Here is an 18,190-nt window from a genome sequence, read left to right on the forward strand (position 1 = left end):
CTAGGGATGGTAGACATTTTTCACAAAATCTGGTTTTACTGGATAATGCACCCACCATAACCTAGCTGATTAACTTTTGTATAAGGGATAGAGAATGTATACTAAATAAAAAACAAAAAGAGAAAAGTCATCTACATAGGTCTAAACATGAAACAGAGCTGGTTGTAAAGGTAGTATGACTATAGAGGAATCTCCTTCGTCATAGATAAGGATAGGAATAATAAATTAAAGAAAAGAAGTATTTATAAGAATTAGTATGGACAAATGATTGTTAAATTCGAAGTGACCACAAGTTGTATCAGTTTATTTGTTAACTGTTTGATGGTTATAAGAAACATGTACATGTAATAAATGTTTTTTATGAGAATTGCAACAGGTCAGATACCCAAGTCCCAAGAACAAACTATGCATTGTAACTAAACATGATAGCAGGGAAAATTGGGAAACGCTGTTTATTGAGAAGGTTGTGTATAATCACCTGATGTAATATTGAGGTAACCAATGATATAAGACATGTACTGTGTTTAATGCTGTTATTCCAATAAAAACCATTTTAACATAAAAGTGTCTTTTGTGGGGAATTGCCCCAAAGAAATCAGCTCTTTTACCTGTAAAAAACAAATACAAACACCAATAGGATTGAGCTCTCATTCTATTGGCTGTTCCAATCAGCCAACAGGATGAAAGCTCAATCCTATTGGCTGATTGCAACAGCCAATAGGATTTTTCCCCCCTTTAATTCCTATTGGCTGATAGAAATCTTTCAGCCAATAGGAATGTACGGGACGCCATCTTGGATGACGTCACTTAAAGGGAAACGTAATTTTCCAGTGACGATCAGTAGAAGAGGATGCTCCACGCCGGATGTCTTGAAGGTGGCCCCGCTCCGCGCCGGATGGATGAAGGTAGAAGATGCCGTCTGGATGAAGACTTCTTGCCGTCTGGATGAGGACTTTGCTGGCTGGATGAGGATGGATGTCCGGACTTTGATAACTGTAAGTGGATCGTTGGGGGTTAGTGTTAGGTTTTTTTAAGGGTTTTTTTGGGTGTTGTTTTTTTTAGCTTAGGGTTTGGGCAATGTAAAAGAGCTAAATGCCCTTTTAAGGGCAATGCCCATCCAAATGCCCTTTTCAGGGCAATGGTTAGCTTAGGTTTATTAAGATAGGTTTTTATTTGGGCGAGTTGGTTGGTTGGGTGGTGGGTTTTACTGTTGGGGGTGTTTGTATTTTTTTTTACTGGTAAAAGAGCTGATTTCTTTGGGGCAATGTCCCACAAAAGGCCCTTTTAAGGGCCATTGGCAGTTTAGTGTAGGCTAGGGTTTTTTTTATTTTGGGGGGGCTTTTTTATTTTGATAGGGCTATTAGATTAGGAGTAATTCGTTTTTATTTTTGATCATTTTGTTTTTTTATTTTTTGTAATTTAGTTTTTATTTTTTTTGTAATTTAGAAAATTGTATTTGAATAATTTAATTAATTTTATTTTATTGTAATGTTAGTTTTTAGTGTAAGGCAGGTTAGGTTTTATTTTACAGATAACTTTGTATTTATTTTAGCTAGGTAGTTATTAAATAGTTAATAACTATTTACTAACTAGTCTACCTAGTTAAAATAAATACAAACTTACCTGTGAAAGCAAAATAAAACCTAAGCTAGCTACAATGTAACTATTAGTTATATTGTAGCTAGCTTAGGTTTTTTTTTGTACAGGTAAGCTTGTATTTAGTTTTAAATAGGAATTATTTAGGTAATAATTGTAAGGTTTATTTATCTTTCTTTTAATTATATTTAAGTTATGGGGTGTTAAACTTAGGGTTATGTTAGGGTTAGGGGTTAATATATTTATGTAGAGTTAGTGATGTGGGAGGTCAGAGGTTTATGGGTCAATAATTTATTTTAGTATATTTTGTTGTGGGGGGCTTGCGGTTTAGTGGTTAATAAGTTTATTATAGCGGTGGTGTGGGCGGACGGCAGATTACGGGTTAATAATCTTTAAATAGTGTTTGCGATGCAGGAGGGCGGCAGTTTAGGGGTTAATAGGTTTATTATAGTAGCGACAATGTCGGGGAACGGCAGAATAGGGGTTAATAATTTTATTTAGTGGCGGCGATGTCTGGAGCGGCAGATTAGGGGTTAATAATTTTATTTTAGTGTTTGCAATGCAGGAGGGCCTCGGTTTAGGGGTTAATAGGTAGTTTATGGGTGTTATTGTACTTTTTAGCACTTTAGTTATGAGTTTTATGGTACAGCTTTGTAACGTAAAACTCATAACTACTGACTTTAGATGGCGGTACAGATCTTGTCAGTATAGGGTGTAACGCTCACTTTTTGGCCTCCCAGGCAAACTCGTAATACCGGCGCTATGGAAGTCCCATGGAAAAATTACTTTTTTAAAAGTGCGGTACTGACGTTGCGTGATGGCCAAAAATGTGTGCGGTACACCTATACCTACAAGACTTGTAATAGCGGCGTTAGGGAAAAAGCAGCGTTATGAAGCATAACGATTAGGGTTGCCACCTCAGCCATGTTTGTAATTACCTAATTGCTTTCCGCACATTCCTTTTAAACATATGTGGAGTGCGATTACGTAATTGTTGCATGCGCACGAGGTAGCAAAAAACGACAGAACCCTGGAAACCCCATAACTGAATTTATAAATTAAATAGAAGTCTCTCTGTCACATATAGCGTAAATTTCTCAAAAAACTAAAACATTTCAATATGAATATATATTTTCATTTTTAGTTGTATACCTATAAATTGTTTAAACATTTTCAAAACCGCATATACAGTTATCAAACTTCAGTAATATGCTTTTTTTTTAGCTGCGCCTGTTTGTCAACAAGCTAGCGCGGTTCGTAGTCACCTAATAAAACATAAGACTATGGACTTTGAAATGTGCTGTATGGTAACAAATACAATCTAAGCAACTGAAAAGAAAAAACACCACTGACTGAATCGTAACCAGACTAGAGACCAGACAGTCTGACAGAGTAGCTACTACTAAAGAGAGACTGGGAGCAGCAAAGCACGTGACATGCCAACCCTTTCCTTCCACTCCAATCTAGCTATCAGACCATCAAACTCTGTACATGACGCACCACGTACAGGAAGATCACGCCTATTCCGGCTTCCAGCCATTCAGATAGCGTTTCCATCCATCACCGCCACTCACCCCTGTCACATGACCGGCAGAGAAGGCACGGCGGTGAAATTCAAATATTTGAATCGTCTTCAGGACTGTTAGAGACAGAGGGGTGATTACTGGGAATATAGTGACAGGGACACTCAGCCTAGTGAGAGACAGGGCGACCGCAACAAGAGTGACTGTAATTATCATACTGAGAACTACATAGTCTTGGAGCGATACCGGAGATATACACTAGTGGAAGAACAAAGCGCAACACACAGTCATGGATCCATTTACAGAGGTGAGATATATGCTGGTGCTTACCCCGTGCTGCTTCTTCATACCATTTAGGTTCTTAATTTACCCTGTATTCAGGTAATGGCTTTAAAAGCTGTGATATAATAACAAGCGAATAGTTTAAGATGCAAAGATATATATTCTATATTATTTAATTTAGGACAAGCCCTGTGTAACTCCTCCTAGTGTTTTTTTTTTTTCCTGTGATCGACCTGGATGTCTACAAAGTGTTCCAAGGCATCTACTTCCTCCCTGCATGAAGTCCTTGTTAGCCATTAGTATGGGAGGGGGTCCTTTTAAATTCTTGTTGCTTGCTTCTAGACTGCAACATTATTTGTATATTTATCCCATAGTCTGCAGAAATGAAGAGATGTTGGAGTGGATCATGATAGTCTACAAAGTGTTCAAATGCCACTACTGCTTGCCTGAAGAATTATCCATTAGTATGAGAGGGGTACATTTTACACTCTCATCTTTGTTGGACAATACATCCTTGTTGTTTGGTTCTAACCAATATTATTTGTATATTTCTCCCAAAGTTTGTAGAAATGAAGAGATGTTGGAGTTTATGGGTGGCAGTACAATATTATGAGACCTTACACACACACACAGTAATATAGAACCACTGCAGATATCAGCCAAGCCAGACAGTCCTGTCAGTAGTGCACACCCTAGAATAGGGCAGGGATAACAAACATTTGATGGCTCATTGTCTAGATTGGTGCTTTTTTGTGTGTGTGTGGGGGGGCATATAGTTTAAAAGGGACAGTAAACACAATGTAATTACAAGACGTTTGATGTGGTGTTCTAAAATAATATCAGTCATGTCTGGATGTTTTTTTACAAATTTAATATTTGCTGCTGTTGTTTTTCTTAATCTACACACAGCATTGCCTTATTTAGATATGCCAATCTGGGTTTTTATCTGCAGGCAACAAAGCTAGACACTGTGATAATATTTGTATAAAGTGCTTTGGTTTGAAGTTATCTGTTAAAGTTAATTAGGTGCAGATATGCTGTAGGTTTAGCCTTCAGCTTTAAACACTAGGTGACTAGAACATCCACTATTTTCAGAGCTAATTAAATGAAAAGTGGGCAAAACAAATTTGGACAATATATAGCAAAGTTGTTAAGTCCAGCAGTCGCTCACAAGCTCTCAGCTAGGATTAAAAGCAAAACTGGAAGAGTTAGTTACCACATTTGGCCAAATGGGACAAGCCCGGGTACCACGTCAAGGTCTCTTCCACATACCTGAGTCCCTAATACAGCCGCACAACTGCAGCCACGCACACAAATGCAAGCTAATAATCAAACTGAGAACAAGTCAGGGTTCACAGACTTATGTAATCACCCTGGGTGTAAGCAAAATTTTATATATATATTATTTCAAGGTGTTTACTGTCTCTTTAATCCTTTCCTGCCAGGGTTAAAGTGTCTACATCGGAACAACTGTTCTGATGTAAACAATTTGAAATCTCGCAATTGTGCAAGTGATCATGAGATTTCAATGATGGGATTGCATCAGGGGGGCGTCCCTATAATGCACGCCTTCCAGACCACAATCCCATCAGGGAGGCGCCAGTGGATTCAGGAAAGCCATCGGTTAGGACGTTGTATTCTGTGCATCGGCCTTAAAGCCCAGAGAAATTTGGACGGAATACAATGCCGTAGCGGCGTTAAACTTTGAATTTCTATTATTACTGAAACTACAAATTTCCCTGCCTTGCACTTTTAAATCTGCTATTGACATACATTTTTGCTTGGCTTATTTACCTTTCTAAGTGGCATTATGTAGCACTACCCTCTGAAACTGCACTGAAGAAACCAAAATCCAGATAAAAATAATTAGGTGGGACACAGTGTTGACAAATTTAATGACACCCAGAATGGCGATGAGCCTATAATTGAGGGATGTGTGGGGCAAAATACAATATGCTGAGCCAGAGCTAAAATCGTATAGTTGGCTCTGTTGTCATGGGATTTAGTATCTGATCAGGCATTCAATTAGTGATATGTGTATACAGATCACTATCAAAAGGCACATAATTTCCTTTTTTTCTTTCTTTAAAAAGCTTTATAGGACAGTGCACTGTAAATTGTTGTTCACTTTAACATGTTAAATGTTCAATTTTACATGCTGGAGTGTATTTGATTGTTTACAAATAGCTCATTCCCAAGTTGTCATTTCAAAAAGCTGCTTTTGCCTGTTGAAACCACCACCTAGATTAAAAATGTCAATAACTGCAGTACAGATAAGCTATTTAAGCAAGAGCCTTCAGAAGAAATCAAACACCCAGTTGATGGTGGGAGAGACAGTTACCAAAAAAAGTTAAATTTCGGCTGTATTGTATTTGCATATGGACAAAGATAAGATACAGAAGTCTTTGTGCATAGGGACAGATAAGACTGTTCTCCCTGCAAGCTCAGCCAATTCTAATAGCTTGTAGTTTCAAAGCTCAATGCTGGCTATTTCATATACAAAGATAAACCTAAACAATTGATTTCCCATATATTATGCTTTACGGCAGATATAACAAACCATTGGAAACACATTAAGTAGAATCCAATTGTACAGTATGGCGTCCCTTTAAATCAATGTTATCAAGCTCGTTGTATCAGGGGCCATTGGCCAAGTATTGTTCTCCCATGGGGCCACTTGAACAGAGTGAGTGCTCAGGAACTGGATATACTAGAAGCTGGAAGTGACATTTACACAAGTAGTAGTGTATGGTGGGAGCTGTAGCCCATAATAGACATATACAGTGTATATTTATCTTGTGAGTGCCAAGTGAAGTGATCATTCTGGAACTGAATATAAAGTGACATTTATCCAAGCAGTGCATGATGGGAGTCTACACTGGACAATGCATGTTTGTCTTTATATTTATCTTGTGCCTATAGAGAACATCAACTTGTTACACCTCTTAGAACCCTAAAAGACTTGATGGTGCCAAATTAATAATTTACCTAATAAACAAGGGATGGCCAGAATAAACTATCTTGAGGGTTGCATATGGCCCCTGGGCTGATACTTTGAGACCATTGCTATATGTACACCATTTAATGTTATTCAACATCTGTAATGTTGAATATGAAGTTTGTATTTTAGTTTCTGATAAAATAATTAATACGTTGTTTCATTTAATGTTGTAGAATTAAACATTGTGCTTTGGAATAAAAGTATTCATAAGATTGTAACACACTGAATCAGACTGTTAGTTTCAGTATTACATTCTATTTACATTTATCCACATGTCTTTTGAGTTGAATATTTTGCTTTATAAAATACTTTGTCTGGTCTTCCTGTTGGTGTTGTCTGACCTCAGTGTGAAAGCTTTCACACCTAATCACATTGTTGTTTTTTTTTGTTTCCCTTTTGTAATTGCTGTTTTCAGTTTCACATCACGCCTTGCAAAAAATACCAACAACTGAACCTAGAAAAGTGTTGCAAATGTAAATGATGTTGTCAGTAACTTACTGAGAAAATGTAAAAATTCATCAAATTTGTGAGTTAAAGGGACACTAAACTTTAAAATGAGCCCCCCTCTTAATGTGTTTCCAAATAATTTTTATAGTAAATGCAGATGAAATTGCTCCTTTAGGTTTATTTTTGGATAATAAATACTGTAGCTGTTTTTGCTAAATGCATTCTTAAAGGGACATGAAACCCTCATTTTTTTTTTCTTTCATGATTCAGGCAGCATATCATTTTAAACAACTTTCCAATGTATTTCTATTATCAGATTTGCTTTGTTCCCTTGGTATCCTTTATTGAATCACATACCTATGCAGTACTGTGAGCTAGCTGGTGATTGGTGGCTGCTTGTGCCTGTTATCATTGTCTCTGCTGATGTGTTCAGCTAGTTCCCAGTAGTGCATTGCTGCTTCAACAAAGGATACCAAAAAAATGAAGCAAGTTTAATAATAAAAGTAAATTGAAAAGTTCCCCCCCCCCCCCCCCCCCCCCCCCCCAAATTGCATGCTTTATCTGCACAATGAAAGAAAAACATTTGGGTTTCATGTCCCCTAAAGCTGTTATCAAAACATTCCCATGTAAATGGATTTTGCTTTTAGAAATAGAAGACCTTCTAATCTTATCTATCTCTATATAGTAAGGCCTCCTTATAATATCGCTGTCTGTACACAATGGCCGATGCTTAGAGCAATTGAAAATACAAATAAATATTCAATTTCTTCGCCGCCCTTTGAACTTGTTTGCTGTTTTTTGTTTACATAGCTTTTCTCTATAGAATACTAAACCAGGGGTTGACAAATCTCAAACATAGGAGCCAGTAAGAATATTTAGGGGCCAGATATACTTTTGGGAGGCAGACACTGTTACTTGTATGTAGCTATATGGAAAATAACCCAAAAGTTAGGAGCCAGGGGTAAAATTCTAGAAGCTAGTGGTTCCCTGGTTACTGGGTTTGTCTAACACTGCACTAAAGTATTCAAATTTTCAGTATAGTTGAAGGTATCAACAGGAAAAAGGTAGCGATTTTAAATGACAAGGTAGATTAGCTATATATAAATAAATTGGTGCACTCCAGTGTTTAAATCGGTAATTGGGAACTCAGTAAAGTGGAAATAAATTATAGTACGTTGTCCCTTTTAACAAGTTTTGTTAGGGACAGTAAGATTGGAATTATGTCCGTATGAAAGTTAAAATCAGCCATATTTGTTTTGAAGTATCTGAATATATTCCGGGAATGTAACCATTAGGCAGATGTGTATTGTATTGATACAAACACTGCTGCCATATAGTGCTCAACACATTAACACTCTTGAGCCTACCTAAGTATGTTTTCATGGAAAGAAGCTAAAGTTTCAACAACATATGCCAAGAGATAGAAGTAAATATGATAACATCAGAACATTGGAAAGTGTTTTTTTTTTCTCCACTCTATCTGAATCGTGAGTTTAATTTTGATGCTCATATCCCATTTTAAAGGTTTATAAAACAGTCTGATTCATTTTTGTATTACAAAAAACACTAAGCAATCTGTTATGCTTAAAGGGACAGTATACACTCATTTTCATATAACTGCATGTAAAAGACACTACTATAAAGAATAAGATGCACAGATACTGATATAAAAATCCAGTATAAAACTGTTTAAAAACTTACTTAGAACCTCTTAGTTTGGCTCTGTTGAAAAGGTAGCTGGAAAGCCCACTGCAAGTGGTAAATAAAACACTCCCCCTCCCCCCCCTTCTTTTGCATATGAAAAGACCCTTTACACAAACAGGAGCAAGCTGGAGTAGGTAGTCGAGCGTATTCTCATAAAACTTTGGGGCTTGGTTAGGAGTCTGAAAATCAGAGCAATGTTATTTAAAAATAAGCAAAACTATACATTTTTTTGAAAAAAAAACTTTATGGGCAATATAAATAGATCTACAAAACATTTATGCAAAGAAAAAATGAGTGTATAATGTCCCTTTTAATATAAATATGTATTTATAATTTTATAAGGATTTTTTTTCCAGCTTAATTTGTGCAGGGTCCATTACATCCTGTCACAGCCCCACAAGCATGCTGTGGTCTCTACAGGAAGGCAAAAAAAGCTTTCTTTTATAGTGGTGTCTAGGAGATATCTGCACTAGCTCCATTCAGTTTCTTGAACATGTTCAGTAGAAGACTTTTGCTGCAAACATCATGTGATAGTAGAACTTAAAACAAGGAAGTTATTTGCTGATTTTTAATACAATCTGTCTTAATGTTTACTTTGATTTAAAATTTATTTTCTAAAGTCGCACTGTTTCATATCCCTTTTTAAAGGGGCAGTCTAGTCAAAAATAAACTTTCATGATTCAGATAGGGTATGTAATTTTAAACAACTTTCAAATTTACTTTCATCAATTTTGCTTTATTCTCTTGTTATTCTTAGTTGAAAGCTAAACCTATGTAGGCTCATATGCTAATTTATTTGCCCGTGAAGGCCACATCTTAACTGAATGCTTTTTGACAGTTTTTCACAACTAGAGGGCGTTAGTTCATGTTTGCCATATATATATATTGTGCTCACACACTTCGAGTTACCTAGGAGTCAGCACTGACTAAAATGCTGTCAAAAGAACTGAAATAAGGGGCAGTATGCAGAGGATTAGATATAAGGTAATCACAGAGGTAAAAAGTGTATTAATATAACTGTTGGTTATGCAGAACTGGGAAATGGGTAATAAAGGGATTATCTATCTTTTAAAACAAAAAATCTGGTGTAGACTGTCCCTTTAAGGCATAGCAGACACTTTCTTTTCATAGGCAACAAAAACAGGATTTAATTTAAATAGACTCAGAAGCAATGCACTACTGCAAGCTTGCTGCTGGTCACTCTTACCCCCAGTAGAGCATTGATCTCCTTCAACAAAGGACACCAAGAGAATTAAGCAAATTTGATAGAGATTACAATTTTCAGATTTAATTCTACCATCTGAAACACAGAAGTTTTCTTTCATGATTATGTCCCTTTAAGGGTCTATTTCTTTACTCTGTATGTTTATTTTATAACAGTTTTGCTGTGAAGAAGGGGCAAATTATTTCTACAGACACAAATTCTTAATTTTGAGAACTACAAAACCGACAATATGTGGTAGTATCTTCTAGATAGAAAAAATGCCTCAAATAATTTGACAGAAAGATCTGTGGAGTATGACAATGTGAATTGATTAATGGAATTAATTTACCAAAAAATTTAAACATTATAGCCATGAATATACAGCATTTTGCTATATAATAAAAACTAACCTATATTTCAGGATGCATAACCTTTAGATTATTTAAAGTGATGGTAAAATCTCCCTTTTTTAAAATCAGATCCTGAATGTTAGTGATATTTTAGATGGAGTTTAATTCCTCAGATGTAATAAAGTTGCGTTATTACTTGTTTTTTTACATGGATGTTAAATTCAAATTCCCTGTGCTCCACCGCCCACTTCAAAAGTAAGTTTTTCTGTGAGATAATGGTTTGTTCTCCAATCGGCTTTCTCCCCTTATGGCGCTTTTGTTGTAGCTGTAGATTTGACTGGAGAACAATTTTAACCTTTAGCTCACAAAAAAAATATTTTTGAACTGGGTGGCGATCACGAGGTATTAGCATTTCATATATATATTAAAATAAGTTATAGCGCAACTTCGTTACAACTGATTAATTAAACTCCAATATCACTAACATTCCGGAACTGATTTTAACAAGGGGTGCTTTTATAATAACTTTAAGAGTTTTTTTTTTTTTTATTTCCCCTCCAACACCAAAACAATTTAAAATGATGAACATTCACTTTTTAAATGTATTTGTTAAAAAAAATTACTTTTATCCACCTTGCACAAAATCCTGCTTCTTAGAGTATGTTTGTTTACATTGGTTATGTACTGACTGGTCGCAGGCAAAGTCAGACAGTATACAAACAAGAGAACGCTGCACTTTAAAAATCATAAAAACACACTTTAAATTCATTTGCCAGAAAATGTTTCGTGCCTCTAAGGGCACTGAATCATAGATCATCATCGGTCTCTCTGTCGCAGACAGTTTAGAGCTAATGTAGCTTTATTCACTGAAACACGATTTTTCTAAGATTATATGCTCCTATATAACAAGCACTTATAAGTCTTTGTTACAGTAAGACACATACCAACAATGTCTGAATAATGGGGGTCTAGTTATTCCACTAATTATTATTATCGGTTATTTGTAGAGCGCCAACAGATTCCGCAGCGCTAGTCGGTCTTAATTTTTACATAGTGTATTTTTCATCAGATACATAATATGATAATTGTGGCCAGGTTTGCCTTTAATTTTGTAGATTGGAGTAACTACGTTAGTCTAGAACAGTGGTCTTAAAGTATCGTCCCTGTGGCCATTTGTAGCCCCCAAGATAGTTTCATATGGCCCTCGCTTATTTAATAGATAAACCATTAATTTGGGCTTTCAATTCTTTTTAGGGTTCTAAGAAGTGTAACTAGTTGATGTTCTATATAGGCACTCGCAAAATAAATATAAATACTACCACCATGCACTGCTTGGATACATGCCACTTTTAACATTGTTATACAGTTCCACAATGATCACTTCACTTGGCACTCACAAGATAAATGTAGACAATTTTGTATGTCTGTTGTGGGCTACAACTCCCACCATGCACTACTACTTGGGTAAATGTCACTTCCAGTTCCTAGTATATCTAGCGCTTACTCGGTTCAAGCGACCTCCATGGGCGAAGAACACTTGGCCAGTGTCCCCCAGATACATGGAGTTTAATACCCCTAGTCTAAAGATTCATATGCCTAAATTTCAGCAAACTACAGTATTGTAGTAAGTAGTATTCGCTTCTGTTTGTTGGACTAACAATGGATTTAAAAGTACAAGATTTGTATAATGTGATTATGTTGTAGATGGGTTTCTTATGTGGCTTTGTTCGCTATTTGAATAAAATCAATTTTAGACTGCATTATACTTCAAATTTTGATTGTCACCCGAAATAATGCAATGTGAGGCTTTTTGTCTTTGTCAGTTATACACCCATTGCATCTTTGTTCTGCAACTGTTAAAAGGAAGAGAGAAGTGAAAATTTTAAATGTACATGAGTGCATTTCAGTTTTAAATAAACACCTTTTTGCATTATACTTCCATTAGGAAATATGTTTATTATACACACACACATTCATTCTGTGAGGGCCAGTGCACTATTATTCAAACACCACACCTATGAGACTCAGCAGTGGCTTATATAGCAGGCACCATACACACCTACCACAAGCTCTCTGAGCTTTGACCTATGTTTCATTATTGTAACAAACAAAGCACTGAGCAGTGGGTTAATCATCACAATATGTAATAATCATCATTTGTAAAATGATTTTACCTTTTTATCCCTTAAACTTAATTTGGCAATGTGTCTATTACTTCCTGTCACAGCTCCATAAGGAGGCTGGGGTCTCTATAAGAAGGCAAAGGGTTCTTTTAAAGAGTTGCTAGGAGACACCATAAAGTAGCTACAGTCAGTTTATTGCCATGATCAGTAGGTTTTGTTGTGTCTGCTTATCTAGCTGTAGGTACGGGCTACACTGAGAATTTCTAAGGGGTCGATTTATCAAGCTGCGGATTAATAACCTTGCAGTTGCATTAGGGTTTTGTGTTTGTCATTTAAAGTGATGAATCACTGTTTTGTGTGTTTGTGCCCACACACGTTTTGTTAACACAATGATAGTGGCAACCCCTATTATCAAAATACTCAAGTCCAGATTGCCTTCCTCAACAAATGAAAGTGGTGGGTGGTTTTTGACCATTAAATAAACAATTGCAGCAAACGCAATGTTAAAGGGACACTGTACCCAAAAATTTTCTTTCGTGATTCATATTGAGCATGAAATTTTAAAGCAACTTTCTAATTTACTCCTATTATCAAATGTTTTTCATTCTCTTGGTATCTTTATTTGAAATGCAAGAATGTAAGTTTAGATGCCGGACCATTTTTGGTGAACAACCTGGGTTGTCCTTGCTGATTGGTGTATAAATTCAACCACCAATAAAAAAAGTGCTGTCCAGAGTACTGAAACCAAAAAAAAAGCTTAGATGCCTTTTTCCAATAATGATAGCAAGAGAACAAAGAAAAATTGATAATAGGAGTAAATTAGAAAGTTGCTTAAAATTGCATGCTCTTTCTGAATTACAAAAGAAAAAAATTGGGTTCAGTGTCCCATTAAAGGGAAGTAAACACCAGAATTTTTGTTGTTTAAAAAGGTAGATAATGCCTTTATTACCCATTCCCCAATTTTGCATAGCCAACACAGTTATATAAATACACTTTTTACCTCTGTAATTACCTTGTATCTATGGCTCTGCAAACTGCCCCCTTATTTCAGTTCTTTTGACAGACTTGCATTTTTAGCCAATCAGTGTTTGCTCCTAGGAGCTTCACGTGCCTGAGCGCAATGTTATCTATATGAAACACATGAACTAACGCCCTCTAGTGATAAAAAACTGTCAAAATGCTTTCCGATTAGAGGTGGCCTTCAAGGTCTAAGAAATTAGCATATGAACCTCCTAGATTTAGCTTTCAACTAAGAATACCAAGAGAACAAAGCAAAATTGGTAATAAAAGTAAATTGGAAAGTTGTTTAAAACTATATGCCCTATTTAAATGTTTTTTTTTTTGTTTTTTTTTTTTACTTTACTGTCCCTTTAATCTATTTTGGTCAATTTTTTTCACAACAGGAGTGAAATGTAAATTTTGAGTTAAAGTACCCCTGTTTTTAATCGCATTTTAAAAATCTGTCACAGTAGCATCAAAATTTACATTCATTTTAATCTTGGTGCTAATAGGGCGACAACTGCATTCAGTGCATGTAGGGCCTTGCAAGCATCTTGCTTTTGCTTGAGGGAGTGCTGAAGGTGCTGTGTGTCAGAATTTACATTTTCATACAAATGGTAACATTTAATACACATAGAATTTATTTTTATTTTAAACCGACTAACTAGCTCTGCAGTAGAGCATTGTATTTTTGCACTATTGCTGGCATAGAACTATGAGTTGTATTACCCATTCAAACACTAATTATTTTTTTTATGCACATTTATGTCCATTTTTTCCCCTTCCTATCAGAAGCTGCACTGATGATTGATATTGAACATGGTGATTTCACATAGCTCTTATTGTAAGCAAAGAGTGGGTTCTGAGAAGAGGCAGCAGGATGACATATTCATTTTGATAGGATAGTATTAGAAAAAAGTGCTAGGGGTTAGGGTAATAAAACAGGGACACTTTTCTGTCCATTTAAGGACCAATCTGTTGGGCACAGCGACAAAAGAAAGGCACATAAGGATTTTTTTTGTGGGGGGGGGGGGGGCACGGGTGAATAAGAATCCTCAAAAAAAAAAAAACAACTTCAAGAAACTTATTAGATGTGTTTTTTTTTTGTTTTGTTTTTTTTTGTTTTGTTTTTTGTTTTTGTTTATCTTTTAAAATCTAGAGAATTAGTAAATGTATGGAGTCATAATATACCGTATCTATTCTATTCTGTTTCACTTTGATTTAGAAGTTGCAGAACGCTAGTCTCTTGCATTATTTGAAGAAAAGGAATACCATCTGTTGAATTATGTGTAATTGTCTCCCCAGCATCTATTTCCATAATTGGTAGTATGTAGCTTTCCTGTCTTACAGGCAAAGAGAAAATATCTGGTCCGTTGGTTTGAAGCATTGGGCAGCCTTCCAGCACATAGCTTTGTGAATATTGTCAGCACAGAGCTGCTATGTAGCTTGCAAGCTGCAACCTGAAAAAGCAAAACAGCCAACAATTGTAACTCTGCTGACAGATACCATTAAAAAAAAATAAAAACCGATTGGCTAATTTGAATGGCATTGGGTGGGGTTTAATTCCATTACATAATTGTGAGTCACTTACTAAATACAGTACGTTAAGATGCACTGCAGCTTTTCGCCATTGACACAAATTTATCTGACTAACGTACGCTATATAAAAGCAGAAAAAAACTAACTTTGCATGTGATTGTGTAAGCTTACAGCATATGCAGAGTGGCTTTCTCTGGCAATTGGCTGTTTGCAAAATGCTTCCACATGTGGTAACAATACAATATAGCTTCCAGTGGGGGTCCTCACGATGAAATTTATACATTGCTTAGTCACACACAAGGCTTGTACTGTTCCTTTTGTAGGAGGGATCTCAAGATGAGATTTGTTGTCACTTATTTTTCTCTGCATTTGAAAAAATACTTGTCTGATGCTTTTATTAATAGCTTTATTTGAATCCTTACCAATATTACCTAATGCTGCTGACCCAGCAAGTACATTCTTGTACAAAACATTTTATGACTGTTTTTTTTGGTTATTTACATCTGCAGCATAAAATGAATACTGGAATTAATCCATAAAATGCTGGTGCAGACCTTTACAACTGAAAAGGTTAGGCAAGACCACTCTTAAAACTTAAAGGGACGTTAAATGTTTTCAATATACTTTCATTATTTATGTTGTCCCCTTTTCCTATAATTCTATTGTGAGAATCGTAGTCCAGACTCAACACTGCTGTATTCCACAGTGACCCATTTAGAACTGTCCATAACTGGCCTAGGTTATGACATGGCAGCACCCCTTGCTCTATGGACACTAAACAGTTACATTTTCCTTTTTAAATATTTAAATGGCCATAATAGTCAAACAAATTGCGTGCTCTAATTTGTTAGAGCATGCAATTTTAAAACGAACGTCCCTTCACTAGTATGTGTTAAACACACAGTAGAAGTACTGCTCAGGACCCACAAAGCACAACTCGGCTGTGTACCTAGCACTGCTGATTGGATGAGCATTAGTTTCTACTTGGGGCCAGCAGTGCTCTTCAGGTCCTGTTCAGTACTTCTACTGTGTTTTAACCCCTTTCCTCTAACAAATTAGAGCATGTAATTTTTCGACTTGTGGCCCTTTAAACAACTAATACATATGCATATTATTGGCCTAATAGTTGCTTTGAAGACATTCTATTTCGAATATTAATGTTCAATGTCTCTTTTTAAAGGAACTTGGTTCTGTTCTCACTATTTTTATATTTGTGTGTGGAATAAACACTTATTCTGTGGGCGCTGTCCCTGCTAGGGGGGAGGAATCTGCAATGCATGAGCAGCCATGTAAAGTGTAATATGTAAAAACAATTAATATGAGATACCCTGAACATGTATTAACAGATATTCATATGTTTTATATTAGCATAATAATGTGACAGATCTAAAGCTGTACAACACCACAACTAGCTGTCGATCACACAAGTAAATCTGGGTATTGTTAAACAAATGATGTATAGGAGGATCTATGCAAATAGTCTACACTAAAATTGTTGTAGTTGAAAAAGATAGATGACCCCTTTACTACCCATTCCCCAGCTTTGCACAACAAACATTGATACTTTATAACATTTAAACCTCTAAATTTCTGCCTGTTTCTATGCCATTATAGACAGCCCCATAATCAAATGCTTTTATTATTAACTTTTCACAACAGGAGAAGGTTAATTCATGTGAACCATATAGATAACATTGTGTTCACGCCCGAGGAGTTATTTAAGAGTTAGCACAGCACTAAATGCAAGCCAATAGATAATAAAAAGTAATGTGATCAGGGGGCTGTCAGAAGAGGCTTAGATACAAGGTAATCAATCACAGAGGTAAAAAGTACATTAATATATCTGTTGGTTATGCAAAACTGGGGTATGGGTAATAAAGGGATTATCTATATTTTAACCCCTTAATGACCGGACCATTTTTCAATTTTCTTACCCTTAAGGACGAGGGCTATTTTTACATTTCTGCAGTGTTTGTGTTATTTTACTCATTTACTGTACCCACACATATTATATACCGTTTTTCTCGCCATTAAATGGACTTTCTAAAGATACCATTATTCTCATCATATCTTATAATTTACTATAAAAAAATATAAAATATGAGGAAAAAATGGAAAAAAACACACTTTCTATCTTTGACCCCCAAAATCTGTTACACATCTACAACCACCAAAAAACAACCAAAATAAATAGTTTCTAAAATGTGTCCTGAGTTTAGAAATACTTAATGTTTACAAGTTCTTTGCTTTTTTTTGCAAGTTATAGGGCAATAAATACAAGTAGCACTTTGCTATTTCCAAACCACTTTTTTTTTTTTTTTCAAAATTAGCGCTAGTTACATTGGGACTCTGATATCTGTCAGGAATCCCTGAATATCCCTTGACATGTATATATCGTTTTTAGAAGACAACCCAAGGTATTGATCTAGGCCCATTTTGGTATATTTCATGCCACCATTTCACCGCCAAATGCGATCAAATAAAAAAAAAAATCGTTCACTTTTTCCCAAATTTTGTCACAAACTTTAGGTTTCTCTCTGAAATTATTTACAAACAGCTTGTGCAATTATGGCACAAATGTTTGTAAATGCTTCTCTGGGATCCCCTTTGTTCAGAAATAGCAGACATACAGTATATGGCTTTGGGGTTGCTTTTTGGCAATTAGAAGGCCGCTAAATGCCGCTGTGCACCACACTTGTATTATGCCCAGCAGTGAAGCAGTGACACATCCCACCCACTGATCCCTCCCAAACAGCTCTCTCCCCCAACCCACAATTGTCCCCGCCATCTTAAGTACTGACAAAGTCTGCCAGTACTAAAATAAAAAATGTTATTTAAAAAAATAATAAAATAATTCAGCAGTGATGGACCTCTGCCTTAGCCCCCAACCTCTCTGATCTCCACCCCAAACAGCTCTCTAACTCTCCCCCTGCTACCTATTTGCTGCCAAAAACAGTTTGTTTTTTTTTGTTTTTTTTTTTTTTTTTTTTGTTGTGTGTTTTTTTTTTTAAGCTTTTCTGTAGTGTAGCTGCCCCCTCAATACCGCTATAACCCTACCAGGTCCTTTTATGTCCAATACATTTTTTAGTTTCCCCTCCCTCTTAATTCAGGGTTCATTGGTGGCAGTGGTTGCTGAGCGCACTTTCCCGGCACCCAGCGTGCACATTGCACTTACAGGAACCTGATGCCGGGTAGCGATGGGCCACCCACCTCCCTGGTAAGCTCCCACCCACCAACTAACGGCACCATCGCTACCGGTGAAGAGAGGGCCACAGAGTGTCTCTCTCTGCATTGGATGCCTGTAAAAGGGTATTGCAGGATGCCTCAATATCGAGGCATCACTGCAATACCCTGAGAGCTGCTGGAAGCGATCGCAATCGCTTTCAGCACTCAATTAGACAAATGACGTGCCAGGTACGTCC

General features: G+C 36.2%; 1 protein-coding gene across 1 annotated transcript in view; it reads left to right on the forward strand.

Moving 5' to 3' along the window:
• The first annotated feature begins 3,180 nt into the window (after nt 1-3,180).
• Nucleotides 3,181-18,190, forward strand: part of ANLN (anillin, actin binding protein) — a 130,238-nt gene continuing 115,228 nt past the window's right edge. The window contains exon 1 of the mRNA XM_053714413.1: nt 3,181-3,426. Coding sequence (XP_053570388.1) covers nt 3,409-3,426 — 18 coding nt within the window. The 5' untranslated portion in view covers nt 3,181-3,408. The remainder of the gene's footprint in view (nt 3,427-18,190) is intronic.

The sequence above is a fragment of the Bombina bombina genome, chromosome 5 (genome assembly GCF_027579735.1).
Source record: "Bombina bombina isolate aBomBom1 chromosome 5, aBomBom1.pri, whole genome shotgun sequence".
In the NCBI taxonomy this organism is placed as follows: domain Eukaryota; kingdom Metazoa; phylum Chordata; class Amphibia; order Anura; family Bombinatoridae; genus Bombina; species Bombina bombina.